Source organism: Macrobrachium rosenbergii, chromosome 7 (assembly GCF_040412425.1).
Source record: "Macrobrachium rosenbergii isolate ZJJX-2024 chromosome 7, ASM4041242v1, whole genome shotgun sequence".
Taxonomy (NCBI): domain Eukaryota; kingdom Metazoa; phylum Arthropoda; class Malacostraca; order Decapoda; family Palaemonidae; genus Macrobrachium; species Macrobrachium rosenbergii.
Window position 1 is genome coordinate 36927663 of NC_089747.1, and position 19795 is coordinate 36947457.

Genomic DNA, 19795 nt, shown 5'->3' on the forward strand with positions numbered 1-19795 from the left:
CACATTCCCATTTTCCATTCACCCAATCACTTTCCTTATTTCCCCACTCACACCACATTCCCATTTTTCATTCACACTACCACCCTCCCTATTTCCCCCACTTACACGAAAATCCAATTTTCCATTCACACTACCACCATCCCTATTTCCCTCACACCACATTCCCGTTTTCCATTCAATCTATAACTCTCCCTATTTCCCCCACTCACACAGTAATCCCATTTTCCATTCACCCAATCACCATCACTATTTTCCCAATCACACCACCTTCCAATTTTCCATTCACACTACCACCCTCCCTATTTCCCCTACTCACACCACATTCCCAATTTCCATTCATCCTACCACCCTCCCTATTTCCCCACACTCACACCACATTCCCATTTTCCATTCACCCAATCACTTTCCCTATTTCCCCACTCACACCAAAATCCCATTTTCCATTCACACTACCACCATCCCTATTTCCCCTACTCACACCACATTCCCGTTTTCCATTCACCCTATAACCCTCCCTATCTCCCCCACTCACACAATATTCCCATTTTCCATTCACCCCATCACCTTCCCTATTTCCCCCACTCAAACCACATTCACATTTTCCATTCACACTACCACCCTCCCTATTTACACCATTCACACAACAGTCCCATTATACATTCAGACTACCACCATCCCTATTTCCTCAACTCACACCACATTCCCATTTTCCATTCACACTACCACCCTCCCTATTTACACCACTCACACAACAATCCATTTTCTTTTCACTCTACCATCATCCATATTTCCCCCATTCACATCACATCCCCATTTTCTATTCACCCTATCACCTTCCCTATTTCCCCAACTCACACCATAATCCCATTTTCCGTTCACACTACCACCATCCCAATTTTGCCCACTCAAACCACATTCCCATCTACCATTCACGCTACCACCCTCCCTATTTCCCCCACTCCCACTACAATCCCATTTCCCATTTACACTACCACCATTCCTGTTTCCCCACTCACACTACATTCGCATTTACCATTCACCCTACCACCTTATCACATTCCCTGTTTCAACCCACTCGCACCACGTTCCTATTTACCATTCACACTACCACCCTCAATATTTACACCACTCACACCAAAATCCCATTTTCCATTCACACTACCACCATCCCTGTTCCCCACTCACACCACATTCACATTTTCCATTCACCCTACCACCCTCCCTATTTCCCCCACTCACACCAAAATCCCATTTTCCAATCACCTTATCACCTTACCTATTTTCCCACTCACGCCACATTCCCATTTTACATTCACACTACCAGGCTCTCTATTTACACCACTCATACCACAATCCCATTATATGTTCACACTACCACCATCCCTATTGCCCCCTATCACACAACATTCCCATTTTCCATTCACACTACCACCATCCCTATTTCCCCCACTCACTCCACATTCACTATTTTCCATTCACCCTAAAACCCTCTCTATTTCCCAACTCACAGCATTCCCATTTTCCATTCTCCCTACCACCTTCCCTATTTCCCCACTCACAACACATTCCCATTTTCCATTCACACTACCACCCTCCCTATTTACACCAGTCACGCCACAATCCCATTTTCCATTCACACTACCACCCTCCCTATTTCCCCACTCACACCACATTTCCCAATTTCCATTCATCCTACCACCCTCCCTATTTCCCCCACACCACATTCCCATTTTCCATTCACCCAGTCACTTTCCCTATTTCCCACTCACACACAACATTCTCATTCTCCATTCACACTCATTCCCACTTCACCAAAATCCAATCATTCACACTACCACCCTCCCTATTTCCCCCACTTACACCAAAATCCAATTTTCCATTCACACTACCACCATCCCTATTTCCCTCACACAACATTCTCATTTTCCATTCAATCTATAACCCTCCCTATTTCCCCCACTCACACAGTAATCCCATTTTCCATTCACCCAATCACCTTCACTATTTGCCCACTCACACCACATTCTAATTTTCCATTCACACTACCACCCTCCCTATTTCCCCCACTCACACCAAAATCCCATTTTCCATTCACACTACCACCATCCCTATTTCCCCTACTCACACCACATTCCCGTTTTCCATTCACCCTATAACCCTCCCAATTTCCCCCACTCACACAATATTCCCATTTTCCATTCACCCCATCACCTTCCCAATTTCCCCCACTCAAACCCCATTCACATTTTCCATTCACACTACCACCTTCCCTATTTACACCACTCACACCACAATCCCATTATACATTCAGACTACCACCATCCCTATTTCCTCAACTCACACCACATTCCCATTTTCCATTCACATTACCACCCTCCCTATTTACACCACTCACACAACAATCCCATTTTCTATTCACACTACCATCATCCGTATTTCCCCCATTCACATCACATCCCCATTTTCTATTCACCCTATCACCTTCCCTATTTCCCCCACTCACACCACAATCCCATTTTCCATTCACACTACCACCCTCCCTATTTACACCACTCACACCATAATCCCATTTTCCGTTCACACTACCACCATCCCAATTTTGCTCTACTCAAACCACATTACCATCAACCATTCACGCTACCACCCTCCCTATTTCCCCCACTCCCACTACAATCCCATTTCCCATTCACGCTACCACCATCCCTGTTTCCCCACTCACACAACATTCACATTTTCCATTCACCCTACCACCTTATCACATTCCCTGTTTCACCCACTCGCACCACATCCCTATTTTCCAATCACACTACCACCCTCAATATTTTCACCACTCACACCAAAATCCCATTTTCCATTCACACTACCACCATCCCTGTTACCCCACTCACACCATATTCACATTTTTCATTCACCCTACCACCCTCCCTATTTCCCCCACTCACAACAAAATCCCATTTTCCATTCATCTTATCACCTTACCTATTTCCCCACTCACACCACATTCCCATTTTCCATTCACACTACCAGGCTCTCTATTTACACCACTCATACCACAATCCCATTATACGTTCAGACCACTTATACCACAATCCCATTATACGTTCACACTACCACCATCCCTACTTCCCCCACTCACACCATATTTCCGTTTTCCAATCATACTACCACCTTCCGTATTTACACCACTAACACCACAATCCCATTTTCCATTCACACTACCACCCTCTCTATTTCCCACACTCACACCATATTCCCATTTTCCATTCAACCTATCAACTTCCCTATTTCCCCCACTCACACCACTATCCCATTTTCCATTAACTTTACTACCCTCCCTATTAATATCACTCACACCACAATCCCATTATCCATTCACACTACCACCATCCCTGTTTCGCCCACTCACAGCATATTCCCGTCTTCCATTCCCGCTACCACCCTCCATATTAAACCCATTCACACCACATTCCCATTTTCCATTCACGGTACCACACTCCTATTTCCCCCACTCACACCACATTCCCATTTTCAATTCACACTACCACCCTCCCTATTTACACCACTCAGACCACAATCCCATTTTCCATTCACCCTACCACCCTCCATAATTCCCCCAATCACACCAGATTGCCATTTTCTAGTCAACCTATCACCTTCCCTATTTTGCCAACTCACACCACATTCCCATTTTCCACTCACACTGAAAACTTCCCTATTCATACCAGTCACACCACAATCCCATTTTCCATTCACACTTCCACCATTCCTATTTCCCCCACTCACACCACATTCCCATTTTCCATTCACACTACTACTTCTATTTCCCCCACTCACACAACATTCCAATTTTCCATTCACCATATCACTTTCCGTATTTCTCCCACTCACACCACATTATCATTTTCAATTCACACTACCACCATCCCTACTTACACCATTAACACCACATTCCCATTTTCCATTCACGTTACCAGCCTCCCTATTTCTCACACTCACAACACATTCCCATTTAACATTCACCCTAAAATCCTCCATATTTCCCCAACTCACACTGCAGTCCCATTTTCTATTTATGCTACCACCCTCCCTATTTCCTCCACACACCACACCACATTCCCATTTTAGACTCGCTCTTCCAAATTCACTATTTCCCAAATCACTCCACATTCCCATTTTCCATTTGTGCTACCACCCTCCTTACCATTTTCAATTTACACTACCACCCTCCCTGTTTCCCCCATTTACTCCACATTCCCATTTTCCGTTTGCGCTACCACCCTCCTTCCCATTTTCCATTCACACCACCACACTCCCTATTTCCCCCACTCACTAAACATTCCCATATTCCAATCACACTACCAAACTCCCTATTTCCCCCACTAACTCCACATTAACATTTTCCATTCACACAACCGCCCTCCATATTTCCATCACTCACACCACATTTGCATTTTAAATCCACCCTCCCACCCTCCACATTTCCCCCACTCACTCCGCATTCCCATTTTCTATTCACCCTCAAACCATCCCTATTTCCCCAACTCACAAAACATTCCCATTTTCCATTCACACTGCCAACCTCCGTATTTCCCCCACTCACACCACATTCACATTATTTATTCACACTAATCCCCTCCCTATTTACACCACTCACACAACAATCCCATTTTCCATTCACACTTCCACCATCCCTATTGCCCCCACTCACACCACATTCCCATTTCCCATTCAAACTACCACCCTCCTTATTTCCCCACTCACCACATTCCCATTTTCCATTCACACTGCCACCATCCCTATTGCCCCCACTCACACCACATTCCCATTTCCCATTCACCTTACCACCCTCCCTATTTCCCCCACTCACACCACATTCCCTTTTCCATTCACCCTACCACCATCCCTATTTCCCCCACTCACATCACATTTCCATTTTCCATTCACACTACCACCCTCCCTATTTACACTACTCACACCACAATCCCATTGTACTGTACATTCACACTACCACCATCCCTATTTCCCACACTCACGCCACATTCTTAATTTCCATTCACACTACCACCCTCCATATTTACACCACTCACACCACAATTATATTTTCCATTCAAACTCCCACCCTCCCTATTTCCCAAACTCACACCACATTCCCATTTTCTATTCACCCTACCACCGTCCCTATTTCCTCAGCACACTCCATATTCCCATTTTCCATTTACCCTAAAACCCTCAACATTTTCCCCACTCACACCACATTCCCATTTCTTATTCACCCTACCACCCTCCTGGTTTCCCCCTCTCACATTATTTTCCCACTTTCCATTCACTCTAGCACCTTCCCTATTTACACCATTTATACCACTTACACCACAATACTATTTCCATTCACACTACCACCATCCCTATTTCCCCCGCTCACACCACATTCCCATTTTCAATTCACCCTACCACCCTCCCCATTTACCACTCACACCACATTCCCATTTTCCATTCACCCTATCACCTTCCCCATTTCCCCCACTCACATGACTTTCCATTTTTCCATTCGCAATACCATCCTCCCTATTTACACCACTCACACCACAATCCTATTTTCCATTCAAAATACCACCATCCATATTTCCCCCATTCACACAACATTCCTATTTTCCATTCACCCTACCACCCTCCCTCGTTCCCCCACTCACAACAAAATCCCATTTTCCATTCACAGTACCAATTTCCCTATTTCCCCAAGTCAAACCACATTTCCATTTTCTATTCACACTACCACCCTCCCTATCTACACTACTCACACAACAATCCCATTATACATTCACACTAACACCATCCCTATTTCTGCCACTCACACCACATTCCCATTTTCCATTCACACTACCACCCTCCCTATTTACACCACTCACACCATAATTTAATTTTCCATTCAAAATACTACCATCCATATTTCCCTCACTCACACCAAATTCCCATTTTCCATTCAATATATCACCTTCCCTATTTCCCCCACTTACAGCACGATCTGTTATTCTACTCACACTACCACCCTCCCTATTTATACCACTCACACCACAACCCCATAATCTATTCACACTACCACTATCAGGATTTTGCCCACTCACACCATATTCCCATCTTCCATTCACGCTACTACCCTCCCTAATTCCCAAGCTTACTCCACAATGCCATTTTCCATTCATGCTACCACCCTCCCTATTTTCCCCACTCACTCTAACTTTCCCAATTTCCATTTATACTACCACCATTCCTCCACTCACACCACATTCCCATTTTCCATTCAACCTACCACTCTCCCTATTTCCCCCACCTACACCACCTTCCCATTTTCCATTCATCCTATCACCTTTCCTATTTCCCCAACTCACACCACATTCCCATTTTTAATTCACACTACAACCCTCCCTATTTATACAGCTCACATCAAAATCCCATTTTCCATTCACACTTCCACCATCCCTATTTCTCCCATTCACACCACATTCCCATTTTTCATTCACCTTACCACCTTCCCTATTTCCCCCACTCACACCACATTCCCATTTTCTATTCACCCTTCCACCGTCCCTATATCCCCAATGCACTCCCCATTCCCATTTTCCATTCACCCTAAAACCCTCCCTATTCCCCCACTCACACCAAATTCCCATTTATCATTCACCCTATCACCTTCCCTATTTCCCTAACTCACACCACATTCCCATTTTCAATACACACTACCACCCTCCCTATTTACACCACTTACATCACAATCACATTTTCCATTCACACTACCACCCTCCCTGTTTCCCCCACTCAATACACATTCCCATATTCTATCCACAATACCAACATCCCTGTTTCGCCCACTCACTCCATATCCCCATTTTCCATTCACACTACCATCATCTCTATTTCCCCCCACTCACTCAAAATTCCCATTTTCCATTCGCACTACCACCTTTCCCATTCCTCCATCTCATACCACAATCCCATTTTCCATTCACCCTACCACCCTCCCTATTTCCCCCACTCACACCACATTCCCATTTTCCATTCATGCTACCACCCTCCCTGTTTCCCACACTAAAAACATTCTCATATTCCATTCACGCTACCACCCTCCCTATTTCCCGCCATTCACACCACATTCCCATTTTCCATTCACACTACCACTCTCCCTATTTCCATAACTTACATGACATTCCCATTTTCCATTCACCCTACCACTCTCCCTATTTCCTCCACTCTCACCACATTTCGATTTTCCATTCACCCTATCACCTTCCCTTTTTCCCCAACTTACTTCACATTCACATTTTCCATTCACCCTACCACGCTCCCTATTTCACACACTCTCACCACATTCCCATTTTCCATTCACACTAACACCCTCCCTATTTCCCCCACTCACACCACAATCTCATTTTCCACTAACAAGTCTACATTCCCTATTTTCCCAAACTCATACAATATTCCCATTTAACATTTACACTGCTATTCTCCCTATTTCCCCAACTCACAATATTTTCCTATTTCCCACTCAAACTACCAACCTCCCTATTTCCCCATCTCATACCACAATCCCATTTTCCAATAACTCTACCATATTCCTTATTTCCCTCACTAACACAACATTCCCATTTTCCATTTACACTACCATCCTCCTATTTCTCCACTCACTCTACATTCCCATTTTACACTCACACTACCACCCTCCCCATTTCCTCCACTCACACCATATTCCCATTTTCCATTCACACTACTACCCTCCCTGTTTGCTCTACTCACACCACATTCCCATTGTCCACTCACACCACCACCCTCCTTATTTCCCCCACTCACACCACAATCCTATTTTCCACAAACCCAACCACATTCCCTATTTCCTTCACTCTCACCATATTCCCATTTTCCACTCGCACTACCACCCTCCCTGTCTCCCCAACTCACTCCACATTCATATTTTCCATTCAATCTTCCACCCTCCCTGTTTCCACCCACTCCACAATCCCATTTTCTGCTCCCCACCCTCCTGTTCCCCACTCTACATTCCCATCTTCCACTCACAATACCACCCTCCCTGTTTCCTTCCCCTCACTCCACATTCCCATTTTCTATTCACCCTACCACCTTCCCTATTTCCCACACTCTCACTATATTCCGGTTTTCCATTCACACTACCACCCTCACTGTTTCCCACACTCTCACCACATTCCCATTTTCCATTCACTCTACCACCCTGCCTATTTCACCCCACTCACACCACAATCCCATTTTCCACTAATAATTGTACATTCCCTATTTTCCCAAACTCACACAATATTCCCATTTAACATTTACACTACCACCCTCCCTATTTCCCCAACTCACACCATATTCCCATTTCCCCCTCACACTACCACCATCCCTATTTCCCTACTCATACCACAACCCCATTTTCCACTAACACTACCAATTTCTATATTTCTCTCACTAACACAACATTGCCATTTTCCATTTACACTACCAGCCTCCTTTTTCCCCACTCACACTAAATTCCCATTTTCCACTCACACTACCACCCTCCCGGTTTCTCCAACTCACTCAATATTCCCATTTTCCACTCACACTACCACCCTCCCTATTTCCCCTACTTACACCACATTCCCATTGTCCACTTACACTATCACCCACCTGTTTCCTCCCCTCACTCCATATTCCCATTTTCCATTCACCCTACCACCCTCCATGTTTCCCCCCTCACTCATCATTCCCATTTTCCACTCACACTACCACCCTCACTGTTTCCTCCACTCACTCCACATTCCCATTTTCCACTCATATTACTACCCTTTCTGTTTCCCCCCCTCACTCCACATTCCCATTTTCCATTCACACTACCACCCTACCTCTTTCCCAAACTCACTCTGTGGCGGAATTTAAAAAACACAAAAACGATACACAACACAGATACACAGAACATATAACCACATACAATACTCACTCTGATCCTCGGTTGCTGGGAGACAGATGAACTTGTCCACGGTCGCCAACACAGTAGATAAAATTACAAACAAAACTGAAAACAGACTTTCAACCCCAAAAAATCAAAGGAAGAGACACATGCACAGACAACAATGACATCCAACGGAAAACACACGACTCATGAAACATACAATTCCACCATCAATGTCCACCCTGCACAGAACTCAGCTCAAGACTCACTCAAAACTGAAAAAACTCCTCGACATTTGCCAGACAGATCCACCGTTTCCCTCATCCTCTTCCAACAACCAAGCGCTCACTAACGACAATGACCTCGCTCTCTTCTCTCTCACTCACAAAAACGTTGGGAAATGCTAAATACAAACAAATTTATTCATCCCCTATAATTCTCCCCTTTAGCATTTCCCAACCAACACCTTTCACAAATCGCCTTACGTAACACCCATGCTCACTCCTTCTTCCAACTCACACTTCCATTCTCTCAGACTCACTCTCTTTCCAGCAACATTCAGATTTACATTTTCCCATTCTCTCTAAGATTCACCTATCTTCTTCACTATTACCACTCTCAATTTCATCCACACTCTCATCTATCCCATTTCCCAAATACCTCCCCACCCTTCAACTAACCCATCCCATTCTCTCATTGACCTTCCAATTCTTGCAACGATTCATTCATGCTTTCAATAACTCGTATATTACTGCTACGCTCTCTTACTCACTCATCTCCAACCATTCACTCACCCTACACGTTCAGTTTATCAAACCCGCATATGCTTTTTCTATTCACCATCCCATTCATCCAGTATTCACTCATTTTCACTTTGGCACACAACCCTATCACACAACTTACGATCATTCCATTCACTTACGTTCTTCCCTTTCTTTACGTTTTCTGCCATACTCTATCAAACAAATTGCTTCATGCACTCGTCAGTCTTTCCAGCAAAGCCTCCCTCATGCAACAACCCCTCACGTACATGCATCACACGCACTGCTTTCCTGGAGGATCACCCATTTGAACCCCTTCACACTCAGTTTCCCACTCACCTCTGTCGTCTATACACTTACATGCCCTTCCATTCCACATTCGACACACTCTCGGTTCTGAACACATTCTCGCATAATGCCCATTCACCACACCACATATTACATTCATTCGGGTACCCCTACAACCATTAGCAATATTGTCCGCACCTGTAGCATTTAACCCCTATCTTTCGTACACTCCCTCCTGATTGCCCACACCTGAAACACGCTCCTAAAGCTCACACTCATTCTTTGTTCCTTCCTTTCCACATCTAAAACACTTCGCTCGACTTCCACTCATCGACCTTCCTTTGTACACTACTATCCCTAACCCCCAACCCGTTGTTCCCAAACCCACCATTCATCCTCACTGCCACCTCCACATTACTTGCTCTTTTGCTCCTATCTATTACACTATCGGCCATTCTCATTGGGCCCCCTCAACACTGCATCCCTAAAAAGCAAACTCTGGCACTCTCTCATCTACCCCAGCCCTTACACTTTCTTCTGCTTTTTTATAACCTGTCAAGCTCACTAATCTTCTACAAAATTTCTCCAACCTTTCATTCATCCATCTTTTCTTCTCCTTCCGCCAGCCTAACTCCATCTGGCACTGTCCCCCACTAACTCACACTATCCCATTCCCAAACTTTTCCACGTCTCCAGCCTACACTACAGTGACAAGGTTTCATCAAATTCCTTCCTCTTATACTTAACACTCGCTTTCATACGTCAACTAGTCTCCACCTTGTCACTCTCCCACACTCATAATAACCCTATACATATCAAGCAAAACCATTTCCCATTTCCCACACTCTCTTACTTTCCCCACTTATCCTGACAAAACCTTTCATACCCCTAAAGAAATCATGCACATCCCTTTCCATACTCATTATACCTTTCACACATTCCCACATTGTCCAATTCTTTCTCACTTTCACTCTCATCACCCACTCTGTTTCATCCCTCTTCCAAATACAAAGAGTCCACTTCCGCACTTACATTCATCTTACTCATTTCTTCTTCCCCTCTTTTATCCACTTTTATCCATTCACTTCCATCCACCTCCATCACTAGTTCTTCCCCTCCCTTCACTTCCTTTGCCCTTCTTACAGTCATTTTTCCCATTTCTGTTCCTTCCTCACCCCTTTTCCTTACTCATTCTCTCGTTTCTTACTTCCTATTCCCACATCACTTTTTCTTCCATTCACTTCTTCCTCCTTTTCTTTCTCTCTTACCCCTTCACACGTTCCAGAGGACATTCCCTTCTCCAAAGAACTCCTAAACATTCCCTTCATCATTTCCTGCATCCTGCTTACTGCAGACTCTAACCCATTCTTTCTTCAGACTCTTTCACCCCCTCTTTCATCTCCTCTTTCATTTCTTCTTTGCCATTTTCCATCTCAACTGACTCCTCAATCTCTCATTCTCACCCCTCAACCACGTATTCTCCTCTCTCTCCCTCACCAGTTCCTCTTCCATCCTTCTTCCACACTACCAGCCAAACTCACTCTGTACCAGCTGCCCCACGTTAAAAACACAAAAAAACACAAAACAATACACAACACAGATACACAGAACATATAACCACATACAATACTCACTCTGATCCTCGGTTGCTGGAGATGGATGAACTTGTCCACGGTCACCAACACAGTAGACAAAATTACACAAACAAAACCGAAAACAGACTTTCAACCCAAAAAAAACGAGCAAAGGAAGAGACACATGCACAGACAACAATGACATCCAACGGAAAACACACGACTCATGAAACATACAATAATCCACCATCAATGTCCGCCTTGCACAGAACTCAGCTCAAGACTCACTCAAAACCGAAAAAACTCCCTCGACATTTGCACAGACAGACAGCACCGTAAACAAACTCGAACTAAAGACCCTCATCCCTCTTCCAACAACCGAAGCACTCACTAACGACAATGACACTCTCTCTCTCTCTCTCTCTCTCTCTCTCTCTCTCTCTCTCTCTCTCTCTCTCTCTCTCTCTCTCTCTCTCTCTCACAAAAACGTTGGGAAATGCTAAATACAAACAAATTTATTCATCCCTCTATAACTCCTTATTCCCATCTTCCATTCATACTACCACTCTCCCTGTTTCCCCCACTCACTCCACATTACCATTTTCTATTCACATTGCCACACTCCCTGTTTCCCCTACTCTCTGCACATTGCCATTTTCCATTCACACTACCACCCTCCCTATTTCCCTCACTCACTCCAAATTCTCATTTTCCATTCACACTACCATCCTCCCCATTTCCTCAACTCACTCCACTTTGTCATTTTCCATTCACACTACCACACTCCTTATTTCCCCAACTCACTCCACATTGCCATTTTCAATTCACACTACCACTCCCCCTATTTCACCCAATCGCTCCATATTGCCATTTTCCATTCACACTACCACCTTCCCTATTTCCTCCACTCACTCCACATTGCCATTTTCCATTCACACTACCACCCTCCCTGTTTCACCCATTCATTCCACACAGCCATTTTCCATTCACATTAGCGAAAGGTACATGAACGTTATGACGAAAAGGACCAGTTTAAAAACCCACTCGAGACAGAAACATTTGCCTCCGGCCAAGGGGACCAGAAAGGATCCTACCAACCTCCCTATTTCCACCATTCACACCACAATCCCAATTTCTATTCACACTACCACCCTCTTTATTTCCCCCTCTCACACCACATTCCCATTTTCCATTCATGTTACCACCCTCCATATTTCTTCCACACACTCCACGTTCCCATTTTCTATTTACACTATTACCATCCCTATTTCCCCCACTCACACCACATTCCCATTTTTCATTCACCCTACCATCCTCCCTATTTCCCCAACTCACACCACATACCCATCTTCCACTCACCCTGTCACTTTCTCTATTTCCCCTACTCAGACCACATTCTCATTTTCCATTCACCCTACCACCCTCCCTATTTCCCCCCACTCACACCATATTCCCATTTTCCAATTACACCTATCACCTTCCTTATTTCCCCGACTCACACCACATTCCCATTTTTCATTCACACTGCCACACTCCCTGTCTACACCACCCACACCAAAATCCCATTACCCATTCATGCTACCACCTCCCCTATTTCCCCATCCACTCACACTACATTCCCATTTTGCATTCACACTAGAATCATCCCTATTTCTCCCACTTACACCACAATCCCATTTTCCATTCACGCTATGACCCTCCCTATTTCCCCAACTTACTATATGTTCCCATTTTCCATTCACACTACCACCATCCCTATTTCCCCACTCATACCACATTCCCATAATCCATTCACCCTACCACCCTCCCTTTCCCCAACTCACACTACATTCACATTTTCCATTAACTCTATCCCCTTCCCTATTTCCCACACTCACACCACATTCTCATTTTCCATTCACCCTAACCCTCCCTATTTCACCCACTCACACCACATTCCCATTTTCCTTTCATCCTATCACCTTCCCTATTTCTCCCACTCACACCACATTCCCATTTTCCATTCAAACTACCACCCTACCTATTCACACCACCCACACCACAATCCTATGATCCATTCACGCTACCATATTCCCTATTTCCCCCACTCACATCACACTCCCATTTTCCATTCACGCTACCACCCTAACTATATCCCCCACATGCACTGCATTCCCATTTTCCATTCACCCTAAACCCATCCCTATTTCCCCCCTCTCACACCACAATCCCATTTTCCACTCACTCTACCACCCTCCGTATTTCCCCCGTCCCCCCAACACCACATTCCCATTTTTCACTCGCAATTCCACATTCCTTATTTCACTCACTTGCATGATACTCCCATTTTCCACTCATACTACCTCCCTTCCTATTTCCCCAACTCAAACCACATTCCCATTTTCCATTCGTGCTACCACCCTCCTTCCCATTTTCCATTCACACTACCACCCTCCCTCTTTCACCCACTCACTCCACATTCCCATTTTCCATTTGCGCTACCACCCTCCTTTCATTTTTAATTCACATTGCCACCCTACCTTTTTCCCCCACACACTCCATATCCCCATTTTCCATTCGTGCTACCACCCTCCTTCTCATTTTCCATTCACACTATCACCCTCCCTATTTCCAGTACTCAGTCCAAATTCCCATTATCCATTCACACTACCACCCTCCCTGTTTCCCCCACTCATTCCACATTCCCATTTTCCAATCACACAACCACCCTCCCTGTTTCCCCCACTCACTCCACATTCCCATTTTCCATTCAAACTACCACCCTCAATGATTCCCCACTCACAACACATTCACATTTTTTATTCACGCTACCACCCTCCCCATTTCCCCAATTAATCCACATTCCCATTTTCCATTATCATTACCACCCTCCCTATTTCCCCCACGAACCCCACATTCCCATTTTCCATTCACCATAGCACCCTCCCTGTTTCCCCAACTCATTCCATATTCCCATTTTACATTCACCCTTCAGCCCTCCATGTTTCCCCCACTCACTACACATTCTTATTTTCCATTCACCCTTCCACCCTCACAGTTTCCCCCTTTCACACCATAGTCCCATTTTCCATTCACCATACAACCCTCCCTATTTCCCCAACTACTCCACATTCCCATTTTCCATTCACGCTACCAGCCTACCTCTTTTCCACACTCAGTCCACATTCCCATTTTCCATTCACACTAACCACCCTCCCTATTTCCCCAGCTCACCACAATTTCCCATTTTCCATTTGCAGTACCACCTTCCCTATTTCCCCAACTCACACCACATTCCAATTTTTCTACTTTCTCTACCACCCTCCCTATTTCTTCCACTCACACCACATTGCCATTTTCAATGCGCCCTACCACTCTCCCTATTTCCCCACTCACAACACATTTTCATTTTTCATTCACGCTACCACCCTCCCTATTTCCTCAACTCCCACCATATTCCCATTTTCCATTCACACTACCACCCTCACTATTTCCCCAAGTTACAAAACATTCAAATTTTCCATACACACTACCACCATCCCTATTTCCCCCACTCACACCACATACCTATTTTCTATTCACCCTATCACTTTCTCTATATCCCCCACTCACTCCACATTCCCATTTTCCATTCTCCCTACCACTGTCCCTATTTCCACCGATCACCTAACTTTCCCATTTTTTATTCACCCTACCAACCTCCCTATTTCCCCCAATCACACCATATTCCCATTTTCCATTCACACTACCACCCTCACTATTTCCCCCACTCACACCACATTTCCATTTTCCATTTACTCTATCACCCTCCCTATTTCCACCACTCATACCACAATCCCTTTTTCCACTAATACTACGAAATACTCTATATCCCTCACTAACACAACATTCTCATTTTCCATTTACACTACCACCCTCCTATTTCCTCACTCACAATGCATTCCCATTTTCCACTCATTTTCCATTCACTACATCCCCATTTTCCATTCACCACCAACCTCCATATTTGCCCCACTCACCACAGTGCCATTTTCCATTGATGCAACCTCCCATTTCTCCACACACCAAATTCCCATTTTCCATTGACACTACCCTCCCTATTTCCCATTCACACATCCCCATTTTCCATTAATGCTACCACCCTTTTTCCTCACTTCATTTTCCCATTTTCCACTCACACTACCACCCTCACTATTTCCCCTCTCACACCACATTCACATTGTCCACTCACACCACAATCCCATTTTTCACTAACACTACCACACTCCCTATTTCCCTGACTCACACCACATTCCCATTTTCCATTTACGCTAACACCCTCCCTATTTCCCCAACTCACACCAAATTTCCATTTTCCACTTACACTTTCACCATCCCTATGTCCACCATTCACACCACATTCACATATTCCACTCACATTACTAATCTCCCTGTTTCCCCAACTCAATCCACATTCCCATTTTTCATTCACACTGCCTCCCTGTTTCACACCCTCACTCCACATTCCCATTTTCCATTCACACTACCAGCCCCCTGTTTCCACCCTCACTCCACATTTCCATTTTGCACTCACACTACCTATTTTTCCCATTCACACTACATTCCCATTTTCCACTCACAAGCCATCCTTTCTGCTTCCTAAATTCACTCCACAGTCCCATTTTCCATTCACACCACCACCCGCCCTGTTTCCCCCCCTTCATGCGACAATCCCATTTTCCACTTACGCCTCCAGCCTCTTTGTTTCCCCCGCTCACTCCACATTCCCATTTTCCATTCACACTAAAACCCTACCAGTTTCCCCCACTCACTCCATATTCCCATTTTCTGTTCGCACTATAACCCTCCCTGTTTCCCCCACTGACTGCACATTGCCATTTTCCATTCATGCTAACACCATTACTGTTTTCCCCCCTCACTCTAAATTTCCATTTTCAATGCACACTGCCACCCTCCCTGTTTCCCCCACTCACTCCACATTCCCATTTTCCACTCGCATTACCAGCCTCCCTGTTTCTTCCACTCTCTCCACATTCCCATTTTCCATTCACACTACCACCCACTCTGTTCCACCCCCATCACTCCACATTCCTATTTTCCAATCACACTACCACCCTCCCTGTTTCCCCTATTTAATGCACATTACCATTTTCCATTCACACTACCACCTTCCCTATTTCCCCAACTTATTGCACATTGCCATTTTCCATTCACTCTGCCGCCCTTCCTGTTTCCCGCCATCACTCCACATTCCCATTTTCCACTCACACTAGCAGCCTTCCTGTTTCTTCCCCCCTCAGTCCACACTTCCATTTTCCATTCACACTACCACCCTCTGTGTTTCCAACCCTCACTCCACATTCCCATTTTCTACTCACACTACCACCCTCACTATTTCCCCCACTAACTGAACATTCCCATTTTCCATTCACGCTACCACCCTCCCTGTTTCCCCCACTCACTGCACAATGCCCTTTTCCATTCACACTACCATCCTCCCTATTTCCCTTATTCACTCCACATTGCCATTTTTCATTCATACTACCACCGTCCCGACTACCCCCATCACTCCACATTCCCATTTTCCCCTCACACTACCAACCTCCCTATTTTGCCCATTCATTCCACATTTCCATTTTCCATTCACATTACCACCCTCGCTGTTTCTCACCCTCACTCCACATTCCCATTTTCCATTGACACTACCACCCTCCGGTTCCATCGCTCACTGCATATTCATATTTTCCATTCACACTACCACACTTCCTATTTCCCCCACTCACCACACATTGCTGTTTTACATTTACACTACCACCATCCCTATTTCCCAGACTCACTCAATATTACCGTTTCCATTCACACTACCACTTTCCCTTTTTCCTGCACTCACAACAAATTCACATTTTCCATTCATTTTTCCACCCTCACTATTTCCCCAATCACAACACATTCCCATTTTTTCATTCACACTACCACCACCCTATTTCCCCACTCACACCACCTTTCTATTTTCCATTCACGCTACCATCCTCCCTATTTCCCCAACTCTCACCACATCACCATTTTCCATTCACGCTACCATCCTCCATATTTCCCCAACTCACTCCATATTCCCATTTTTCATTTACCTTACCACAATCCCTATTTACCCCCACTCACTCCACATTCTCATTTTCCATTCACCCTACCACCCTCCTATTACATCACTCACTCCACATTCTCATTTTCCATTCACCCTACCATCCTCCCTATTTCTACTACTCACACCACATTCCCATTTTCCATTTACACTACCGCCCTACCTGTTTCCCCAACTCACACAACATTTCTATTTTCCATTCACGCTAACAAACTCCCTATTTCCCCAACTCACTCCAAATTCCCATTTTTCATTCACCCTACCATCCTCCCTGTTTCACCCACTCACTCCACTTATCTATTTTCCATTCACGCTACCACCATCGCTATTTTGCCCACTCACACCACATTCCCATTTTCCACTCACACTAACACCCTCCCTATTTCCCCCACTGACACCTCACTCCCACTTTCCACTCACACTACCACCCTCCCTGTTTCCCACACTTACTGCACATTACCTTTTTCCATTCACACTACCACCCTCTCTATTTCCCCCACTTAGTGCACATTACCGTTTTCCTTTCACACTACCAGCCTCCCGGTATCCCCCCCCCCAACTATACATTCCCATTTTCCACTCACACTACCATCCTCCCTGTTTCTGCCCCTCCATACACATTCCCATTTTCCATTCACACTACCATCCTCCCTTTTTCTGCCCCTTCATCCACATTCCCATTTTCCATTCACACTACCACCCTCCCTGTTTCCACCCCTCACTCCACATTCCCATTTTTCAATCATACACCACCCTCCCTATGTCTCCCACTCACTCCACATTGCCATTTTCCATTCACACACCACCCTCCTTATTTCCCTGACTCACTCCATATTGCCATTTTCCATTCACACACCACCCTCCCTATTTCCACCACTCACTCCACATTGCCATTTTCTATTCACAAACCACCTTCCCTATTTCCATCACTCACTCCACATTGCCATTTTTCATTCATACACCACCCTCCCTATTTCCCCCACTCATTTCACATTGCCATTTTCCAATCACACACCACCCTCCCTATTTCCCCCACTCACTCCACATTCCCATTTTCCATTCACACACCACCCTCCCTACTTCCTCCACTCACTCCACATTGCCATTTTCCATTCACACACCACCCTCCCTATTTCCACCACTCACTCCACATTGCCATTTTCCATTCACACACTCACCCGCCCTATTTCAACCACATGCTCCACATTGCCATTTCCCAAATCACACTGCCACCCTTCCTATTTCTCCCAATCACTCCACACTGCCATTTTCCATTTACACTACCACCCTCCCTACTTCCCCCACTCACTCCACACTGCCATTTCCCATTCACACTTCCACCCTCCTTATTTCCCCCACTTACTGAACATTGTCATTCCACCCACACAACCAACCTCCCTATTTCAACAACACACTCCACACTGCAATTTTCCATACATACTACCACACTCCATATTTCCCCCACTCACTCCACATTGCCTTTTTCTATTCCCACTACCACCCTCCCTATTCTCCCCACTCACTCCGCATTGCCATTTACCACTCACACTACCACACTCCCTATTTCCCCAACTCACTCCACATTGCTATTTTCCATTCAGAATACCACCCTCCCTATTTCCCCCACTCATTCCACATTGCCATTTTCCATTCACACTACCATCCTCCCTTTTTCCTGACTCACTCCACATTGCCATTTTACATTAACACTACCACCCTCCCTATCTCCCCCACTCACTCAACCTTGCCATTTTTCATTCACTCTCACCCTCCCTATTTTCCCCCCCTCACTCCATATTGAAATTTTCCATTCACACTACCGCCTTCCCTATTGACCCCACTCACTCCACATTGTCATTTTCCATTCAAGCTACCACCCTCCCTGTTTCCCCCACTCACTCCACATGCCATTTTATATTAACACTCCCACCCTCCCTATTTCCCCAACTCACTCCCCAATCCAATTTTCCATTCACACTACCACCCTCCCTATTTCTACCACTCAATCCACATTCCCATTTTCTTTCACACACCCACGCTCCTTATTTCAGGCACTCACTCCGCATTCCCATTTTCCATTCACACACCCACCCTCCCTACATCCCCCATTCACTCCACATTG

General features: G+C 45.1%; 2 protein-coding genes across 2 annotated transcripts; both read right to left on the reverse strand.

Moving 5' to 3' along the window:
- Positions 1–391: 391 nt before the first annotated feature.
- Positions 392–3008, reverse strand: LOC136840395 (keratin, type I cytoskeletal 9-like). The gene is made up of 4 exons (XM_067107076.1): positions 2980–3008; positions 1989–2270; positions 749–964; positions 392–623 (listed from the first exon to the last, which is right to left on the reverse strand). The coding sequence occupies exons 1-4, from the start codon at positions 3006–3008 to the stop codon at positions 392–394; spliced, it is 759 nt and encodes a 252-aa protein (XP_066963177.1).
- Positions 3009–7650: 4642 nt separating this feature from the next.
- On the reverse strand, positions 7651–13339 carry LOC136840397 (uncharacterized). Its single transcript, XM_067107077.1, has 3 exons — positions 13125–13339; positions 12654–12936; positions 7651–7848 (listed from the first exon to the last, which is right to left on the reverse strand). The coding sequence occupies exons 1-3, from the start codon at positions 13337–13339 to the stop codon at positions 7651–7653; spliced, it is 696 nt and encodes a 231-aa protein (XP_066963178.1).
- Between the last annotated feature and the right edge of the window lie 6456 nt (positions 13340–19795).